General features: G+C 37.9%; 1 protein-coding gene across 1 annotated transcript in view; it reads right to left on the bottom strand.

Moving 5' to 3' along the window:
- The window catches only part of LOC124606406 (sodium/hydrogen exchanger 3), a 600,846-nt gene that overhangs the window by 16,201 nt on the left and 561,502 nt on the right, over nucleotides 1-23,143 (bottom strand). Inside the window, exon 12 of the mRNA XM_047138386.1 lies at nucleotides 21,731-21,790. Coding sequence (XP_046994342.1) covers nucleotides 21,731-21,790 — 60 coding nt within the window. The remainder of the gene's footprint in view (nucleotides 1-21,730; nucleotides 21,791-23,143) is intronic.

Raw genomic sequence — 23,143 nt, forward strand, 5'->3', positions numbered from 1 at the left:
ATTTATGATTCTCTTCATTCCTGTACATAACAAATGGAAAAACACAGTGAAGAATGAAAGTAGCAATGACATGTCGAATTCGGCAAAAGACTTTAAAAATGAGTGGAGAGAACATTTATAATTAGGGCACAGAAAATCATTGAATATCAAATATTAATCATTCTTTCTATGTCCTTGCTTGTACCCTTTATTCAAGGTTGGCTTTCCTAATAATTTCACAATGTGCCTTCAGATCTTTGTGTTATGCAACCATAATACTGCAGCCTGGATTCTGAGAGTTTCTTGTTTATAGGGATGACTTTAAAATTACCTCTTATGAATTCACTGAACACTTTATCTTTCAATGTTGTTCCGCCCACTCATCATAACACACATTTTTGTTATATTCAGAATCTGTTGCTGAGTCTTTTTTGCTGTCCAGACTTCACTAATATACAACAGTGCTGGTCTTACAGCCATTTTATAAATTTTGTCTTTGGTTTTTATGGGAATTTTTGGACCATACAGAATCCCTGAAAGCTTACATCACATGTTCTAAACAGATATTATTCTTTGAGTTATATCTGCTTCAGTTGATAGCTCCTCTGTTATTACTGAACCCAGCTACTTAAAATTTTTAACTCCTGGAAGTGTGACATTATCAAGATCAGTATCTGTGGTTTTTGTGGCATCAGGACTTCAGTTGCCCATCATGAACTCTGTCTTTATTCTACCTATGCATAAGCTATTTGTTTCATGTAGCTTCTTCCACACCTTTAGGTTCTCATGAACTTCTTGGAAATTAGCAGATATAATTGATACTTCATCAGCTAGGTTTCATAGGGTTGGTATCTGTATCTTTGGTCTTGAATAATTCATTACAATACTGAACAATTAAGGAGTTACAGCACTCCCCTTATGAGCACCTGTGTTTTGATACCTGCAGAACTTCTGACAGAGGTCTGGACATAGTTGTACATTTCCATCACAAGTCAGTTATAGTACTTCAGGGCATCAGTGCACTTAGAGCTTGCCATATTAATGATCTTGGTACTTGATAGAAGCTTTTCCTCAATGTATAAAGACCAACCAAATATTTTGCTTGTTCTCTTGCATTTTTCCATCACTAATCTTATTGCATGAATGGCATCTGTGTTTCCCTTTCCTGCTGTGAATCCATCTTGTCTTTCTGTTAAAGAGAGAAGTTCAGATAGGTGGTCTTCAAGGACTCTTTCATAGATTACAAGGGTATGTGATGTGAGTTTTATACCCTTAAAGTTTTCACAGTCATATATGTCTCCTTTGTTTTTGTAGAAAGGAATTAGCACACTGCTCCCCCACGTAATCACTATGTTCTCACTTTTTGCTGTCAAACAGTTTGGCAAGCCATATCCCCCCTGCATCAGCCAGTGTTTCCCACATTTTGACAGATATTCATCTGGCCCATTTGCTTTGATGCTTTTCATTTTGGATGGTGCTTATTTAACTTTTGCTGCAGTGATTTCATTTGCAGGGGCACTGTTATCAGCTTGTTTATCTCTCTGGCTGTTGTGGAAATTCTTTATTCACTAGAAGATTTTAATATTTGTATCATATTCTGCATGTGTACTTATCAGGTGTCAGTAGTGTGCCTTACTATCTTTAATGCACTTAGGTTTTTAAAGTCTTTTGTACTGTTATGCTCATGTTTCACTATTTTTTAGATTTTGGTGTGATCTCTTTTTTTAATTGTGCTCATCTTTTTCTTTCTCAATAGCAACTGTTCTTGAGGACATTTTCTTAGACACTTTGTGAGCTTTCCTGTGTGTATCTGAGCCACATTCGAATAAGTATTTCTTCTCTGTGTGGCATCTTTGGTGTGATTGTACCACTATTTAGGATCCTTATTTTTATGAAGGCCTCTTTTACTGATAAGTGAGTGCTTAGTAGTGTTTACGCAGAAGTTTTGTAATTTGAAGCAAACCTCACTGTGGGAACTATCTTGAGAGGAACCATAATACCAAATATTAAGAATATTCCTAAAATTTTGCTGTAGCTGAAAGACTAAAAGGACTATCTGTATTTTCTACATTTTTACCTAATATGTTTATAAACATGAAAAATTTGTTATTCAAGTGAGCTGAGTCTTTGATTACATTCCATCAATTTCCCCCAGCGTATTGTATGACAATTTTATTGCATCATGGTAACAAATGAACACTATCATAAATTTGTGAGTCAGTATGTTCTAGCAACTGTGATGTGATCATATTCTCCAATTCTTCATTGTTTCAAAAATCATATCCTTTAAAAGTTTGTTATTAAAAAAAATAAAAGAGTAACTTGTTACATAAGCTATAAAAAAGTACTTCATTTATAAGTGACATTCATGGAATTCTGAAGATTTTTATAAATAAATTGCTCTGATCTTTTGCATATTGGTGAGGAAAAAATGTATCTCAGCCACCTCAAAAGCAGAAAGAAACAAGAATATAATGGTACACGATTATAAGGATACATGAGATGAAATCTTTAAGTACTTTAGAACAGATTAATATACAGTGTCAGTTCTACACAATTTCTTAGATTTACTGGTGATTCGTTGTCATCTCACAGAATTGGATCTATTGCTGATGTTCTGTCTCTTCTCAACACAATATTTCGATGTCATAACAGTGTCTTCAACAGGTGTTTCCTCAGACTGGTCAATTTGCTGACCAGTTCTCACATTTATGCCTGGGTAGTGCCTGGTGTTCACTACGCCATCTGCGCCCACTATGGCTGTTTTTGTGGTGATATCTGTCTCCAGGCATTTCCTTTTCTGTCCACACCCATTGTGACTGTCTTCCTTTGTGGAGACCATCCCATGGTCTTCCGTACTAGATCTGCAGCCACTAGGTGCTGATGCTGTAGACATTCTTTATGCTGTTTGCCAACACTGCAACTTTCTCTCATGGCCTTGTCATCCTCCTAGATTCTGAATTCAGTTTATGCCTGTGAAATGAGCTTCCTGCAGCATCAGGCTGCTGTTGGAGTTGCATATTACATCCATGGATGTTGCAACAACCATTTATGTTAGCAGCCACTATATGGTGCTCCTAATTATGTCTGCTCCCAGGTTGTGAAGTGCCTGAGGTTTCAGGTGGTTGATGATGTTCCCTGCCTGGTCCATGACTGCTGTGGCTGTATTCTGAGGAGATAGTTGCCACCTGGTGGTCTGTATGAGGTCTGATCCTGTTAATTATGCCCCCAGTTGTTTGAGGTTCTTTACTGGAGAAGGGAACTTTTTATGGTGTTTCTGTAGTAGTTCCAAAGCTGGATTCTACACCATACTGAGCTTTTATCCCACTTCCCAATTGATTGGGTTCTCTGCCATCTTGATTTCAATAAATTCATTGATGACACTATCCCAGAATCTGATGGTTTGTGCAAGGATCCTGGTTCTGTCAGAATTCATGATGTGTTCAAGTTCCAGGCAATGTTTTACTATTGCTGATTTAGTGGCCTGTCTTAGCATGGTATGTCTTATTTCACTGTTCTGGTGACTTGACCAATGTATGACATACCACATTCAGAAGGTACATGGTAAATAACAGGTTTCCTTAATCCCAGATCATCCTTGAACACTCCAAGGAGTGCCTTGATCCTATTGGGTGAGCAGAACACACTTTTGATTTTATGTTTCTTCAGTATTCTGTTGATCTTTGTACAAACAGGTCCTGCATATGGTAGAAAGGCTACCTTCCTGATCTCTTCTTCTTGTTCTAGGCCACAACAGACCACTAAATCGGACACAGAAATAGCAGAGCACTGCCCGGAACTTCAACACACCATGACCTAACCAGGCTTCTGGCTCAGACCCCCCACCCCCAATTCTGGGGTCATCAATGACTCTATTGAAATCAAGATGACAAAGAACCTGATCAGCTGGGAAGCAGGATAGAAGCTCAGTGCAGCATGAAATATGGCTTTGGAATGACTACAGAAACACTGGAAAAAAGTTCTCTCCTCTGGTAATGAACCTCAGATGACCAAGAGCAAAATTAACAGGATCAGACCTCATGTGAAGCACCAGGTGGCAACTCCCTTCTCAAGAGGCAACCACAGTGGTCACAGACAAGATAGGGAACATCATCAATTACTTGAAACCTTAGCTGCCACGCAGCCTGCAATCGGACGTAACACAGAACTTCATATAGCAGCTACCAACATAAGAGATTGGCACAACATGTGCAGACATAACATGCAACTCCATCAGCAGACTGATGCCACAGCAAGTGCACTGGACAGGCACATACTGAATTCACAATGCTAGAAGGATGATATAGTCAGAAGAGAAAGCCACTGCGGTCATGAGCAGCATAAGGAAAACCTACAGCATCACAATAGTGCTAGGAACATGCCTGGCAGATGCAGACCTAACATGGAAAGCCATGGGATGGAAGACAGCTTCAATGGGTTTGGACGGAAACACATACCATCACAAGAAACAGTTACAGCAGGCATGGACAGAATAGTGAACATCAGGCACTGCCCAAATATAAATAAGGGACCTGGTCGACAAAGCAAGCAGTCTCAGGAAACACCTGATATGATGCCAAGGTACAACATCAAAATATTGTGTTGGGAAGATGCAGAGCACAGGCAGTACACCTGATTCTATGAGATTTACTGTGCTATTTAATTTGTCTCTTCATCACTATTTTCTTACTTATGTATCTTTTCTTCCTACTTCACATAGCATAGACATTCATTAGTTTTCTTCTATTCTATTTCTTTTTTTTTCTGTTCCAGTTTCTTTCATCCCATTAAATACTTGTTCCTTTTTCACTATCTGAGCCCCATAAGTCAGTGTCAAACTCTGTTCTGACTAACATGCTGATGAATTGAGTATTTATGTTCCTGAACTTCCTATCTAAATGCGATGATGTTGTCTTTCTTATTCTTGATTATAACACTTTTGTAGGTAATACTTATTTATATCTGAAACCTATTCTTTTAATTGTCACATATTCTGATCTATTTTATAGTGCAACAGCTTACTGATACTGTAAGCAAGGCATTCATCAACCTAAATGTTGGTCTGGGTATGGCAGTTCTTTACTAAGAATTCTTATATTGGAGATAAACTAAAAATTGGCTCACTCCAACAGTTGTAGATGGATATAAAGAGTCCAAAATGGTCTCTGAACCATGGCACACATTAATATTTTTCACATGCACAAAATAATGTCAGAGATAAAAGTAAAAATAATTGCTGGATAAAATTGTTGGACTAAACATAAATTACATCCTAACCTTTAGCATTTATAACATATAATATATTAATTAATTTTATAATATATAATATTTCATATACATCCTCATTTAACTGGAGAAATAAACTAGCAACACAGATATCATAAATTTATAAACACGATGAAGATTTCCCTTGTGTTAACTTTTCTTTTCCTTCCATGTCAAACAAGTGTTACATCACTTGTATTCTACAAACCTTTACATTTTTTCAGTCTTTTTGCATACTGTTTGAACAAAACTTGCAAGCCATAAATTTACACATTTAAAATATGTGAATGCTGCATGTTCACCTGTGTTTTGACATTGTATCACTTGATGATAATTTGATGTTGCAGTCTGACCTAATTTACTTCCAAGTATGATATTTCAACTGGACACCTGTTAGTCATCTTCAGCTGAGTCTGCAAAGACTTCCCACATTGCACCTTGTATAAACATGCTGCATGCATTTCAAACATGTGAACATGGATATTGTTACCTAGGCTTTCCACACTAAGCTATCCAACTAAATTATTCGAACTACCCAGTGACACAGTCGGTACCGTCAATGGTAGTATGACAATCAGCTGACGGGTAACCTCTCACAATGGCCTGGGATGTATACTGCCAACAATGCTGAGGCTGATGATGAAAATGATGAGATTCCATTTATTATCCCACTGATAGCTGCTATGACTGTTAAAAACATTTTCCATAATGTGTACCTTTACAAAGTCTTTAATAACAGATTCTGAAAATAATGTTGACTTTCCCAAAAGTATTGTTTCCTCATATTCCATTAATTCATTATGACATTATGTTCCATAAATATCATCAATGAGAACCTTTAGAGATGTGCAACAAATCAAGTTACAACAGGTGAGGCATCAAATAATGTTGCCATTGTACAAAATTAATGATTGAAAACAACATCTCCCAGTGATGGCCATTTTCAGTGAAGCACTTCTACAGGTGCTCTCAGAAGTTGGCTTCGGCCTTCTCTAATATTGTTCTGTCAATTTCAAAAACTTCCACATGAATTGCTTCCCTCAGTTCATCAAGGGTATATGGTTTATGCTCGTAAACACACGACTTGACTCCATGAAAAGTAGTCACACATGGACAGGTCTGGGGAACGAGAACAACAACTAATTTCACCAAACCAGGAAATGAAGCAACCATGAAAAACATTCCGAATATCTTCCATTGACATTCTTGCTGTGTGATCTGTGGTCTCATCCTGCTGAAACCAAACTTCCTGGACAGGAATACGTTTTCATCCAAGTTACTTATTTACAGGGAGTTCCATTGATCCCAATAGCAAAGAGTTGCTAGGATATATATATATATATATATATATATATATATATATTAAAAAAACAAAGATGATGTGACTTACCAAACGAGGGAAAAATATATCTAAAAACAAAGATGATGTGACTTACCAAACGAAAGCGCTAGCACGTCGATAGACACACAAACAAACACAAAAATACACACAAAATTCAAGCTTTCGCAACAAACTGTTGCCTCATCAGGAAAGAGGGAAGGAGAGGGAAAGACGAAAGGATGTGGGTTTTAAGGGAGAGGGTAAGGAGTCATTCCAATCCCGGGAGTGGAAAGACTTACCTTGGGGGAAAGAAGGACGGGTATACACTCGCACACACACACACGCACATATCCATCCACACATATCAAGTCTAACCTAACTAACTATGGCAGGTCGATAGACACACAAACAAACACAAACACACACACAAAATTCTACAAACGGTTGCTTCATCGTCTTTCCTGACGAAGCAACCGTTTGTTGCGAAAGCTAGAATTTTGTGTGTATGTTTGTGTTTGTTTGTGTGTCTATCGACCTGCCAGCGCTTTCGTTCGGTAAGTCACGTCATCTTTGTTTTTAGATATATTTTTCCCACGTGGAATGTTTCCCTCTATTATATATATATGTATATATTCCACGTGGGAAAAATATATCTAAAAACAAAGATGATGTGACTTACCAAACGAAAGTGCTGGCAGGTCGATAGACACACAAACAAACACAATATGTGTGTGTGTGTGTGTGTGTGTGTGTGTGTGTGTGTGTGTTGTGTAATTCCAATGAAAGTCTTTTTGGCTGAAAGTTTACTTGTTTGACAGTGTTGTTGTGCCTAACTGTGACTCAGCAATCCCACTATATTGTGAGCAACAGTCTACCCTTTTCATAACATTCTCACTATTTCATCCTGGACTTCCCACTGTTTGAAACAATAATATTTATACATACATTATGAGTCATTCATACTAGGAATAGTTTGCATTTACGCTTGCATCAAATAGTTTACCCATATATGCAATTAAATTAAAAGTTACATAAATACTTGCTCATATGCTCTAAAGAATCACTAACTGAACAGAATGATATTTGTATCAGATATTGACTCACTTTGCTCTTGAATTTTGGTGTTTAAAGAACAAGTATTTTAATGTTTCTTGGCAAAACATTGCAATCTCTGATGCTGAATAGTTTACTCCTTTCTGTACAAGGGTGAAGTTTGACCAGTTCCTATGTTAAGTCCTCTTTAGTCCTTGAATTGTACCTATGATATTCACTATTTGTTCTTAAAAGAGAGTGATTTTTACTAATGAAACATATAAGGGAGAAGATATACAGAGGTGTTGTTATGAGAACTTGGTTTTTCTGGAACAGCTTCCTGCGTAAGTGTCTTTGATGCACAGCATTTATGATGTACACAGCTCTCTTCTGAGCAATGGAAGTTTTTTTGCCATTGGCTTGTTACCCCAGAAGATGATGCCATAAGACAACAATGCATGGAAATAACAAAAGTAAGCAGCTCTAATGGCATCCTTATGTGCAGATGATACAATTACGTGTAAAGCAAAAGCTGCAGAATGAAGTCTTTCTTTCTTCTTCCAGATCTTGGATGTGGTTGAGCAAATTTAATTTTCTGTAAAGGTACACTTAGCAGAGTCCACTTTTTGTATACATTGTCCATTACACTTTCTATTTATACCCACTTTTTCTTTCTGTGTAAAATGAAATTGTATATAATGAGTTTTATTAACATTGAAGGCGAGTCCATTACAGTTAAACTATTTGTGAAAATCAAAAAAGCACCATTAGCAGGAGGTTTTAGGTTTTTCCCTGCTGTTTTATCTATTAAGAGAGAAATATCATCAGCAAAGAGGGAGAACTAGCTCACTGAAGTGGTACAGTGTGAGAGGTCATGTGTAAATAAAGGAAACAGTAAGGGGCCCTGCAGCAAGCCTTGTGGAGCTCCACTGCTGACTGAGCCCCTTTGTTATGAAGTTGGAATCCATTACTGTCAGTAATTGTTATCCTCTGTTTCATAGCTGTAAGATAAGACTTAATCAATGTCCTCATTATTCCACTTAACTCATAAAAGTCTGTTTTTCTTAACAGTATATCATGGTTGACACAGTCTCAAGTCTTGGATAGGTGACATAGGATTTCAATTGGTGCCAATTTGCTGTTAAGAGATTTCAGAAACTGATAAGTGAAGGAGAAAACAGCATCATCAATTGATAGGCCTTGGCTGAAACCACACTGACATTGAGAAAGAATGTTATGGCTGTTGAGGTGATCAACAGTTCCACTGAACATCCATTTCTCTAGGACCTTGGAGAAATTTATTAGCAGGGTTATGGGGTGGTAGTTTGATATATCACTTTTTTTTCACCTGTTTTGAAAAGTGATTTCACACAGCATATTTTAATCTAAGTGGGGCAATACCTTGAATTAGGGATTCATTAAAAGTGTGCCATAGGGCTGTATTTATAGAACTATGACAGTGCCTAAATAGCACTGTCGAAATATTATCAGCCCCACAAGAAATTTTTGCTTTCATGTTTTTCATTTATCTGTTTGATCTCACTAATTATGAAAGGAATTACATGCATCTGAACAGCTCTGGCACTGCCTGCTTTACGCAGATGTGCTAATGCATCACTCATTGAGCCTTTACAGCCAATTTTCTCAGCAGCTGTTAAGAAATGTCTACTGAAGATATCAGCAATTTTCTCTCCAATGTTTTTTACTATGTTTCCACTATGACAAATTTCTATATCAGACATATATTCCAGGTTTTCCCACTCTCCCCTTTTTATAGCTAGCCCAATGGTTTCTGCTTTGTTATGTGAGTTGTCAGTTTCAGATGTGATGTACACAGTTTCAGATCTTTTATAACTCTTTTAAAAATATTACAGTACAAATTCATCATTAACATTCTTTTCCATACATACAGGGCTCCAGTCAATCTGCTGCAAGAAAAGTCTGAAGATTTCTAGCCTATCAGTATTTCCTGCCCTGTAAGATTTAAAGGAATACTTAGTTTTATGACACAGCCTAATGTCATTTACTGTAAGCAGTTCACCATCATGAACGGACAGCCCACTGACTATTTGCTTTACAGTGATACAGAGCTGCTCCTGCTCTGTCCACAAAAATATTGTCAATTAAGCACTTAGATAGAGATGAATAGTCTATATGTTTGTTATTGTTAATTTTAGTATTGTGGTGGCTGTTTGCACTTATTCATAAATTTGCTCATAATATTAACCACAAACATCACCAGAAAGTATATATATTGGCACGTAAGTGTAAGAACGATTTGGTCCATGAAGAGGCTTATGCAATGTTGTCAATGTAACACAAAAATCTTAAAACAAATGTTTTTCTTGACCGTATTTTCAATGCCCCAGAAGACTATGCAGTAGACAGTACTGAAAGAAAGTACACTAGCAATCAAGTCTACAGGTCAACACAATGAGAGAGATTTCTATGTGTAATGCAGGAAAAAATGAGCTTTCGTTATCCACTTCAAGTGGGTGATTTGTTGTGTCCCACAATTCCTACAGTTTTTAGTGGGATTCACTGATGATACAGGGCTCATCTTCAGCATGCTAGTGTAGAAGGTGACATGAAATCAGTTAAATGTAAAATCCATGGAAGTTACATGTTTATTTATATACATATACAACGATGGAAAAAAATCAAAACACCAAGAAGGAGTTGTGCAACATAAACGAAAGTTAGCAGGCATGTTTCTACATCTGAAAGATAATTTCACACCAATCAAGAAAGACTTGCATTAGTAGCACCACTGTTAGGATGCAAATCAGTTTTGCTTTAAATACATGCTGTAATGGTCATAAGCTTTAGTTATTTTTGAGACTGGACATTGTGAGTTGCTGTTAGTCAAGAATGCCTTTCAGGCAACAAAGACAACATTATCAGCACCTCACTGAGTTTGAATGAGTTCATGAAATACGGCTATGAGAAGCTGGATGTTCCTTCTGTGATATTGCAGAGAGCTTTGGCAGTAATGTAGCAACTGTACATGACTGCTGGCAGCTGATGTCATGAGAATGTTCGGTCACAAGAAGGCCGTGCTCTGGATGGCCATGTGGCACTACCAAGAGTGAAGATCATCATGTTTGGCATAAGTCTCTGGCGCATCGTACTGCATCTGCAGCAACAATTGGGCAGCAGTTGGCACCACAGTGACGCAACAAACTGTTACAAATAGGTTACTTTAAGGACAGTACCAAGTCAGATGCCCTATACTGTGCATTCCACTGACCCCAAACCATCACCATCTGCGATGTCAGTGATGACAAGCAAGAGCTCATTTGGGGCAGGGTGGAGGTCTGTTGTGATTTCAGATGAAAGCTGGTTCTGTCTCTCTGTCAATGGTGGCCATATATTGTTTAGAAGGAGGACAGTTAAGGGCCTACAACCAACAAGTCTGTGTGCTCGACACACTGGACTTACATCTGGAGTTATGGTCAGGGGTGTGATTTTGTAACACAATAGCAACACTCTCATGGTTATCCCATGTACCCTGACTGCAAATTTGTACATCAGTCTGGTGATTCGACCTGTTGTGCTGTCATTCATGAATAGCTTTTCAGAAGGTGTTTTCTAGCAGGACAATGCTCACCCACACACTGGTGTTGTAAATGGAAATGTCGTGTGGCTAGGGCCTCCCGTCGGGTAGACCGTTCGCCTGGTGCAGGTCTTTCGATTTGACGCCACTTCGGCGACCTGCGCGTCGATGGGGATGAAATGATGATGATTAGGACAACACAACACCCAGTCCCTGAGCGGAGAAAATTTCCGACCCAGCCGGGAATCGAACCCGGGCCCTTAGGATTGACGGTCTGTCACGCTGACCACTCAGCTACCGGGGCGGAGGTGTTGTAACCCAACATGCTCTACAGAGTGTCGATCTGTTGTCTTGGCCTGCTCCATCAGTAGGTCTGTCTCCAATTAAGCACATATGGGTCTTTATCAGATGACAACTCCATTGTCATCCACAAATGGTACTGACCTTCCATGTATAGACTGACTATGAGCAACAGCAGGCATGGAACTCCATCCCAAAAACTGACATCTGTCACCTGGACAACAAATGCATGCATGTTTGCATGCAACACTCAGGTGGCAACACCAGCTATTAAAGTATCAGCATTTTACATTTGCAGTGGCTTATCTCACATTTATATTAATCTATAATCTTTCAATGTTAATCACTGAAATATGTAACCTAGAAAAATGTATTCCTGCTCTCATTAATTATTTTTTGTTGTGGCAATTTTTCCATTAGTGCATGTATTAAGCTGACTTTCAGTATTTCCTTTGTGTCTGAATAAAATCACATGTGTCCAACAAATTTACTTAGAAAGCAAAGATCCTAGAATGTCATGTAAAATGTAAACATGTTTTTGATGTTAATTATATCAAAATTCATGAGAGTGTCATGTTACACAATACCTGTTCAAATTTATCTGACTTTTATTTATGAAATCAGCCTTTATTGAAATACAATTTTTTGATACTAGTCACTTTCAGAGTAGTCCTAGTCAGCTTCTACACATCTCTTTCAATGCTTCTGCCACTGCTAGAAGCTCACTGGAAAGCTTGAAAGCTTTTTTTGGTATGGTGCACAGCTGTATAATGTCTTCCCTGTTCTGAAATCTGGTCCCTTCCATTCTTTTTACAGTTTAGGGAAAAGCCAGAAGTCACTTTGTGCCAGGTAAGGGGAATAGGCTAACTGACAAACCTCAGTCATGTTTTGTTTGTGGCAAAAAGTTCTGAATTAATTGAGAATGATGAGCAGAACACAAGACTCACTGTTTGTGTCTAACTGCTTCAAGAAGGTGATGAACAACCTCTTGGTACTTTGTAGTACTCCTTATTGACATAAGTAGCTTCTGGGGTGAACTTATGATGGACCACACCATTTCAGTCATAAAAGACAGTCAGCATGATTCTCACATTGCTGCAAAGCTGCCTCACTTTTCTGGGTCCCAGGGATAATGGATGCTTGTTTACTGTTCTGTACAACGTTGCACCAGCCACAATACAGAGGCTATGAATGCTGTTCTCGGGCACTGGAATTAGTACAACGTTGCACCAGCCACAATACAGAGGCTATGAATGCTGTTCTCGGGCACTGGAATTAGTAATTGCTGTGTGCAAGCAGTTGGAAATTGCCCTGAGTGCTGTCATATGATTTTAAATTGCTGCAGACAGGTGTTTTAAGGAATACCAACAAGAGATGTACCAGACATACCAAAGGTACCTCAAGGACTATCCTTTCTGGTGGATACTACATCCACTATAGGAAGTACAGGGTATGTCTCCACTCATCCACCTGATTATGAGTGGCATGTCTGTGGTAGGTCTAGAGTTCCTGTACAAGGGGAAAAAAGGAAGATTGGCATTTAATTAGTCACTGACATGGATATCATCAGAGATGAAGAACAAGCTCAGAATTTGTCAAGAATGGAGACAGAAGTCAGCCCTACCATTTCAAAGGAACGATCCCAGCATTTGTCTGGAGTGATTTAGGGATCAACAGAAACCTAGATCTGCATGACTGGAAGCAGATTCGGACCATTGTCCCCTTGAATTCAAGTCCAGTGTGATAACCACTGCACCACCTTGCAGGCTTATTCACAGAGGAGATGGGAACCAGAGAGAACTCGGACTATTACATCCATCCCCCTATCCAAAAATTTTGAGTTACTGTCTTTACTGAAACTGTAACTGAGCCAGTGAGACACATTATACCTACTGGGGAACCCCATGTCAATGGGAAGCAAATGCTGGATGTTAGGAGTTTATAAACTGTCAGCAGTTGAAACATACAGCAAATAATGGTGCCTTTAGGGAAATCACGGCAATAGATAGAAATGATTGGTTTGTGCATTCCAGCAACTGACACACACTGCTGAAAAGATTGACCTTGTGATCTCTCAGGTTTTATCAGAATTAATGGTTGTTGATTCCATTTTATGCACAATATTACTCAGAAAACAGAAATGACAACTCATTTGAATACCTAGACATGTGTGTCACGACTCCACTGATTGTTTTTCTTGTCTCCACACTGATGTATGCTACCCATGTTTCATCCACTGTCACAATGTGAGTCAGGAACTTCATCTCCTTGTCTACCGCACCACATTAAAGACACTGATGCAGCTCCAACCTTCTTCATATTGTGGTCATCAGTCAGATGCTTTGCGACACATCATACACAAAATTTGAATTTTAGCACTTACACAATCATACAACCCTGTCTGTAACATTTTTACAACAGATGGCAACCACTTCTTTCATCATAAAGTAAATTCACCTAATCTTCCCAAAACAAATGGCACCATTTCCTTATGGCAATGTCACTCATAATGTGCTTCCCATATACTACGTGAAATTCACTATGAATGTTTATAGTTTTCAGGTTTTTTATGCACAGAAAAAAATGACAGCACAAAATTCACAGGCAACTGACCTTTCAATAATAATGGGCATTTTGATTTGTGCTTACAGCACAAATAACAGTTCAATAACTTTTCCGCGGCACTGTCAGATTCATACCAAGCTGTGTGACACAGCTATGTTGATACTGCTGATGTATCCCCAGTACTCCATACACCAGACAGAACTTACTTTTTCAACAGCCCTCGTCCTTCAGTTAGACAATTTGAGATTCCTGGGCTGCTGCTTTGAATCACAGAGCACACCCAAACTTAATCAATATGCAATAGAAGCTATAATTTATATCACACCCTAACTTGTGCAATATAAAATGGAACCTATTATTTATAGCATTTTGATGACATTTAACCAACTGTTAGTAGAAATTACCTCACAGAAGGTGGACAAAAATATGAAAACACCAAAAACACAATGAACTACCATGCCTAATATGGTGTATGGAAACTATTGCCATTCAAAACAGCTTCTGGCCATCTCAAAATGCGTCCTGTATTCAGGTAACAATGATTGAAGTGGACAGCGATCTGCAAAGTACACCACAAAGGCTCAATAATGTTGAGATCTGGTGACTGTGGTGGCTAGGAGACATGCAACAATTCATCCTCATATTCAAAAAATCAGTCCTGGGTGATGCGAGCTGTGTGAACTGGGGTTCTGTCATCTTGTAACACATTATCATCATTGGAGGACAAACTGTGTACCAAGGGACTAACCTAATCAGCCAAAACAGTCACATATTCCTTGACAGTAATATGATATAGCGAGTACCTGTGGGGCCCATGCAATACCACAAGTTTGCTGGCCAAATCTTCACTGAACCTCCACCACATTTCATTCTTGGGACATAAACTGAGCCAAAAGTAATAAACAGTATACAACAAGAATCATCCAAGCAAATCACTTTCTTCCACTGTTCCGTAGTCCAGATTTTATTGTTTAGGCGCCAGGTTTTCTTGTTACAGGCATTTGCATCACTGATAAATGGTTTTGGAACTCTAGCTCACTCTGCAATTCCCTGCTTTTGGTGCTCCCTGTGTGTTGTTTTAATATATCATGAGTGCAACATTTAGTTCTGCAGTGACTTTTTCAGCTGGTGTCTCCTTATTTCTTGTCACAGTTCTCTTCAATCACCATCTGTTAGGATCACTCAACAAACACTTTTGCTGCATGGACCTTAGTGGGTGATGTTTTTCCATGTTCCCTGCATGTGGTGTAAATTTTTAACAGGGTGTCTCCTGAAACACCAAGCACCTCGGTTATGAAACCACCCATCATACGAGCACCAAAATTTTCTCATTTTCAAATTCACTTCACTCTGACATCTACACAGAACACTGTTTTTTGGATTTTGAGTGACACTTGCAACTTATTTGAGTCTTGCATAGGGGCAATAGGTGGTGAAATACAACAGTGCAACCTGCAGGCTTGGCTAGCATCTGCATTTATGTTGAAGCATGCATTTCTTGTGATGTTTCCATATTTTTCTCTGAGCACTGTACATATCTTCTACTTTTTATTGTCTTACATTACTTTAAGAATGGAATAACTCAACATTTTATAATTTTGTGAAAACAGTATTACACACACGTTTAAAGAGGCGCAGTCTATGTCCAATGCAATAAAATATCCATAATTAGTTATTCTGCATTAGGAAGTCAATGAGTAATGTTCATATAATCAGTCAGTGTTTAACATTCAGTACTTTAAAAGCACTTACTGTGTGTGAACAACGCGTTATTGCCAATTGTTTGTGTAATTTAGACTCACCATAGTCTTGGTGATAACAGCTGATCATTGTCAAAAGAAAAATGAGAATAAATGTACATGAACTTGAAACTCTACTTTGATGGCACTGTGAAAAGCTATTTAAAATTAATTCATAACACCAGTCAACCATTAACAGGACATCAAGAAAAGACAATGACATACGAGCCACATGTTAAGACAGTTAATTTTATACAAACTCCATTCATCCACAGTAGTAAGTAATCTTTTACCAGTGCTAGAATGTTTTCAATGTTTGATGAAGGATGAACAATTACTTTAACTTGAAATTCCAGGAGTATTCTAGACATCTTAGACAATACATTGGTACAACAGTAGAGGAAAAATATGGATTTTGCTACCATGCTTTAGTTATATCTAATGTATAGTTTTTGCATTTGATTGACAGTTTCCTTGTCAATCTGCCAAATTCAATATTTAGTCAAATTATCTGATTCATAAACACTCTATGTGCAAGTGTTTTATACCTACCTACAGTTTGCAGTTAGCGACAACTTGAAAACTATGTAATATTGTGTGAGTACGTGTAGTGCAGCAATGTGTAGTTCAATCTAACAGACAGGTTGTGCCAGTACAGATGCTATATGGATAGTGCTGAATGCAAGTGGTTTATTTGATATGCAATTTGTCATATGTCATACTGCAGCACATGAGCATTTGGTGAGAAATTAAATCATATGACAGACAGTGATTTCATTTTTATTGGATTCCATGAACCATTGTCACTGAAACTTCATATGACAAAGTTCTATATAAATATGAGATTGTCATATAAATTTCCTTAAAACACAGCATTTTCAACAAATAAAAGCAATATACAATTAATATATCATTAAAATGTACATGGAGTGAAACGAGTATTGAATTTTTGAGCAACTATGAATGTATAAGAGTGTTAAATAATATTCTGCACTAGTGAAGTGAGTCATGTAAACTGAGCAAAAGGAAAAATGTAAAAACAGCTCGTAATTATATCAGAGAATTAATATCTCTATGTCAATCCACAAGATGACTAAAGATGAAGTGATAAATCAGTCAAATCCAAAGGCCGTAAATTCAACTAAATACTTACGAATTATAATTAGGAACAATTTACTGGAAAGAACACAATCAAAATGTTGTGGGGAAGGCAAACCAAACACTGCATGTTACTGGCATAACACTTGCAAAATGTAACAGTCTACTAAAGAGACTGCCTACACTATGCTTGTCTGTCCTCTTTTGGAGCACTGCTGCATGGTTTGGGCACCGAGCGAGGCGGTGCAGTGGTTAATACACTGGACTCGCATTTGGGAGGACGACAGTTCAAACCCACATCTGGCCATCCTGATTTAGGTTTTCCGTGATTTCCCTATATCGTTCCAGGCAAATGCTGGGATGGTTCCTTTCAAAGGGCATGGCTGACTTCCTTCCCCACCCTTCCCTAATCCGATGAGACCAAAGAACTCACGGTTTGGTCTCTTCCCTCAAACAACCCAACCCAACCTACACACAGTTTGGGGCTCTTACCAGATTAACAGAGTATATCAAAAAAGTTCAAAGAAGTGCAGTACATTTTGTATTATCACGAGATAGGGAAGAGAGTGCAATTGACATGGTACAGTATTTGGGGTTGACATTTTTAACCAAGGCATTTTTTTGTTGCAGTGGAATCTTGTCACAAAATTTTGATCACCAACTGTCTCCGTCAAATGCAAAAATATTTTGTTGATGCCAACCTACACAGGGATAAATGATCATCATAATAAAATAAGGGAAGTCAGAGCTTGCACAGAAAGATATAAGTGCTCATTTTTTCTGCACACTGTTTGAGATTGGAATAATAGAAAATCATTGTGAAGGTGGTTCGATGAACCCTCTGCCAGGTACTTAATTGTGACTTGTAGAGTATCCAAGAAGATGTAGATGTAGATGTAGATGTAGATTTGAAGTTCATCCAGTATTTTAGACATGACACTTTTGCAATAAACTTCAACACCATTTCAGAGTTAATATTGGCCAATTAAGAGATTTGCTTAGTTATATGACATCAAGGCATATTTATACAAGGGCGATGTACTTGAGGACAATATTATGGAAATGGAAGAGGATGTAGATGAAGACGAAATGGGAGATAAGATACTGCGTGAAGAGTTTGACAGAGCACTGAAAGACCTGAGTCGTAACAAGGCCCCGGGAATAGACAACATTCCATTAGAACTACTGATGGCCTTGGGAGAGCCAGTCATGGCAAAACTCTACCATCTGGTGAGCAAGATGTATGAGACAGGCGAAATACCCTCAGACTTCAAGAAGAATATAATAATTCCAATCCCAAAGAAAACAGGTGTTGACAGATGTGAAAATTACCGAACTATCAGTTTAATAAGTCACAGCTGCAAAATACTAACGCGAATTCTTTACAGACGAATGGAAAAACTGGTAGAAGCGGACCTCGGGGAAGATCAGTTTGGATTCCGTAGAAATGTTGGAACACGTGAGGCAATACTAACCTTACGCCATACCTTAGAAGAAAGATTAAGAAAAGCCAAACCTACGTTTCTGGCATTTGTAGATTTAGAGAAAGCTTTTGACAATGTTAACTGGAAAACTCTCTTTCAAATTCTGAAGGTGGCAGGGGTAAAATACAGGGAGCGAAAGGCTATTTACAATTTGTACAGAAACCAGATGGCAGTTATAACAGTCGAGGGGCATGAAAGGGAAGCAGTGGTTGGGAAAGGAGTGAGACAGGGTTGTAGCCTCTCCCCGATGTTATTCAATCTGTATATTGAGCAAGCAGTAAAGGAAACAAAAGAAAAATTCGGAGTAGGTATTAAAATTCATGGAGAAGAAGTAAAAACTTTGAGGTTCACCAATGACATTGTAATTCTGTCAGAGACAGCAAAGGACTTGGAAGAGCAGTTGAATGGAATGGACAGTGTCTTGAAAGGAGGATATAAGACGAACATCAACAAAAGCAAAACAAGGATAATGGAATGTAGTCAAATTAAATCGGGTGATGCTGAGGGAATTAGATTAGGAAATGAGACACTTAAAGTAGTAAAGGAATTTTGCTATTTAGGGAGTAAAATAACTGATGATGGTCGAAGTAGAGAGGATATAAAATGTAGACTGGCAATGGCAAGGAAATTGTTTCTGAAGAAGAGAAATTTGTTAACATCGAGTATAGATTTAAGTGTCAGGAAGTCGTTTCTGAAAGTATTTGTATGGAGTGTAGCCATGTATGGAAGTGAAACATGGACAATAAATAGTTTGGACAAGAAGAGAATAGAAGCTTTCGAAATGAGGTGCTACAGAAGAATGCTGAAGATAAGCTGGGTAGATCACGTAACTAATGAGGAGGTATTGAATAGGATTGGTGAGAAGAGAAGTTTGTGGCACAACTTGACTAGAAGAAGGGATCGGTTGGTAGGACATGTTTTGAGGCATCAAGGGATCACAAATTTAGCATTGGAGGGCAGCGTGGAGGGTAAAAATCGTAGAGGGAGACCAAGAGATGAATACACTAAGCAGATTCAGAAGGATGTAGGTTGCAGTAGGTACTGGGAGATGAAGAAGCTTGCACAGGATAGAGTAGCATGGAGAGCTGCATCAAACCAGTCTCAGGACTGAAGACCACAACAACAACAACAACAACAACATATGACATCATCACAAGAATCAGCCAGGACGCGAAGAGCACATTTTGAAACCAGGAGATGTACTGTGTGGGCTAAAGTATTAGCCAGTCATAATTTAGTCACAACTATGAAAGGCTGTGGTTGCAGTGGCCCTAATGACTTGGTTAAAATGTATAATTTTCAGCTACTGCAAAGTACATATGATGCAGTCTGTGGGCACATGCAGTGTAGCACTATTTGTTAGTGATTCTTGGCTGAGAAGATGTGAGTGTCATCCTAGACCAGGCAGTGGAATATGTGGAGCACACTGAGATGAGTAAAAATCATCTCTTGTCACATTGCAGCTACATGACTTACAAGCTGCACCACTGCATGTTCAATAGAGTTGTAATTCTTCCATCTGCCTAAAACAATGAAGAACTATGAACAGTCATGCATTTTATCTACATCCACATCTACATACACACTCTGCAAGCCATCGTATGCTGCATGGCAGAGGGTACCTTGTACCAGTACTGGTAATTTTGCTTTCCTATTCCACTCACAAATGGAGTGAGGGTAAAACAACTGCGTTTATGCCCCTGTACAAATGCTAATTTCTTTAATCTTATCTTTGTGGTCCTTACATGAAACATACTCTGGTGGTAAGGGGACTGTTCTCTAGTCAGCTCCAAATGCTGGTTCTCTAAATTTCTGCGCTTACACCTCATGAAAAGAGTGTTGTCTTCCCTCCAGGGATTCCCATTTGAGTCCACAAAGCATGCCCATAATACCTGCATGTTGATCAAACTTACTAGTTAAAACTCAAGCAGAATGTCACTGAATTTCTTAGATGTCTTCCTTTAATCCAACCTGACGTAGGGCCCAAACACTCAAGCAATACTTAAGAATGAATCACACTAGCGGTATATACACAGTGTCCTTTATAGATGAGCTACACTTTCCTAAAATTCTTGGAATAAACTGAAGTCGACCATTTACCTTCTCTCTTACCATCCTTATGTTCTCATTCCATTTCATATTGCTTTGCAACATGAGGCCTGGATATCTAATCAATTATTTTCTGTTAAGCATCACACTAATATGCTGTATAGGATTGTTCTCCTACTCATCTCAGTTAACTTACATTTTTCTGCATTTAGAACAAACTGCCATTCATCACACCAACTAGAAATTCTGTCTAAGTCAGCTTATAGCCTCCTACAGTCACGCAAGCTCATCTTCCCACACAACACAGCATCATCAGCAAATAGTTGCAGGTTGCTACTCACTCTGCCTGCCAGATCATTTATGTATCTAGAGAACAATGCCACTCCATTGTGAAGTGGATATTATAATGAATTAAATTTTGAGATGGTATAAGAAATCCACTGACTTCTCTTGTTTACAATGTCACATTATGATAGGCAAGAATTATGATAATGCACAAAATTCTGTCAATTCCACTAAACACTCTCAGCAAAGATAACATAATTTGACATGAGTTTAAAGGTTTTTATCAAACTGCCTGAGAACATAAAAACCATTAAGCGTACATTGCTGTTTCAAATATCATTATAGTCAAATATACAATGCCACAGCATCTACTAAGGCTATGAATATATAGACTTGGTATGGTACTGCTTTGTGTTCCATTTCCTATCCAGTGGTAGTTCATTTGAATGTACAGACAGAGTGCTAGAACAGTAATTAATTTGGAATTATAATGGGTACCTAATTCATGTATCAAGTTAAGGAATCACTTATGTGAAAGCTGTGTACAATTTCAATGTAGTTGAGATCTCCAGTATCCATAGCAGTCAGTACTATTTTAGATAAATAAATACAACAAAGGCCACACCAAGAGGTAGTCCACCAGGCAGTTATGTCTGATGCTTCCACCATTGATGGTTGTGCCTGTATTGCCGGGTAATGTGGATAACCTTGGTATGACATTTCTGATGCGTGCACAAAATGCACACTGTGTACTAATAAATAGTGCAAAACAGAGTCTTCACTGAATCACCTGAAGAAGACTCGAAGGTGCTGAGTTGAAATATCATGCTTAGCAGTAAACAATCACAAGCTGCAACCCAAAAATATTACTGACCATTTAGTATGCTGAGAAGACTTCGACATCTTCATGTGAACACAATGTGTTTACAACAGCTCAAAGGAATATCCCTGCATATACTGGTTAAAACAAAGGTAGAATTTGGAAAAGGATTCAAAAATTAGCTTTGTTACACACTTCAAAATGGGATATGCTTAGAGAAAAGAAGTTTTTACTTACCACCATCAGAATCACGTGACATCTTTTTCTGAAGCCCGTCTCCACCTGATACTGGATCATCTGGTCAAAATAAAATAAACATCACCTAAAATAAAATAACTGTGCAGATACAGAGACTAAAACAGACCAATATTAGGTGATGCCTCTTTCTAAAACCTTTCATTTCACCTCAGTTTCTTGCCTAGGGAGATAATTCTTTCTCTATAGCATATGACACAGGATAACCAGGAGAAATAAATATGTGCCTTTTTTGCTCTAAATGAGTGTAAAATTATTAAAAAGGCTTTGCTCTCTATGAATTCCTTACATTAATTAAAACAACTAAAAAATGACAGTCTCTCAACCATCTTACAAACTGCACTTTGCAGTATTAATATTAGATCTGAAGATAATTTGTTAATCATATTCAAACAGGTAATCCAAACAAAAAATATTGTTATCCAAATTGCATTTTCTTTCGTACAACTGAAGTCTAATACGCGACATCTTGTTTATTTTAGATATAATATTAAATTTAAGAATGTCTGTGTTACATTCTCAGCATATGTATAGTCTTTCTAATTCCTGTTACATGTTTTGACTGTTTATTGTGGTACCATTTATAACAGGATACAATGAACAGAAATGTGTGACCTCTGTGTTACAGGAAAAAATACAAAAAGTAACATATTCAACTCTCAAATATCTGCTGGGTGAAGTTCAATAGTAATTTACTGTGACTTTGATAATTATTACATTTGTTAATAATATCCATGTGTCACATTTCCCAACACTGGTCCACATTCTGTTTCATTACTACAACAGTGATATATACTTGGCATTATTACCAATTTACATAGTTAATCATGTAATAAATATTACAGTTGTAGTGAATTATCATCTTTCTTTAACTGGTAGTTGTAACAGAATGGAATAAATTATTTTACGTGTTTCCTCCCACCATCATAGTTTTTCTAATTTACAGACACACTTCCACAGGCATACATCCAAACACAAATGTCCAGAGCCACTGGAGCACTTACACTGCAAATGTGTGCATCAGAGTGTGCATATAATCAAGAAAAATACTGATAGCTAGAAACCTAATGTAATTTTATGATCTGTTACACATGTCCATGACTTATCTACTAGTCAGCTAAAGCTGACTGGCTGTCTTTTCCTATGTATTCTCTGTTTCCATCTATTATCATTATAGCTACAAAAATGATTATCCATGGACTGTGAGTTTCATCATATTAAATAATCAGAAATGATTAAATATATGCAGCCATTTGAACTGTCTACTGATTTCAAAATTAAAAACCCCTCTGCTAATCATCCTCCAAACCAATGTTGCCCATTTTATGTGACAGTGTCTCTATAAGTTGCTGTTCCAAACACCCACACAAAAGTCACACAGATAAGAGAAAGTTC

Source organism: Schistocerca americana, chromosome 3, assembly GCF_021461395.2.
Source record: "Schistocerca americana isolate TAMUIC-IGC-003095 chromosome 3, iqSchAmer2.1, whole genome shotgun sequence".
In the NCBI taxonomy this organism is placed as follows: Eukaryota; Metazoa; Arthropoda; class Insecta; order Orthoptera; family Acrididae; genus Schistocerca; species Schistocerca americana.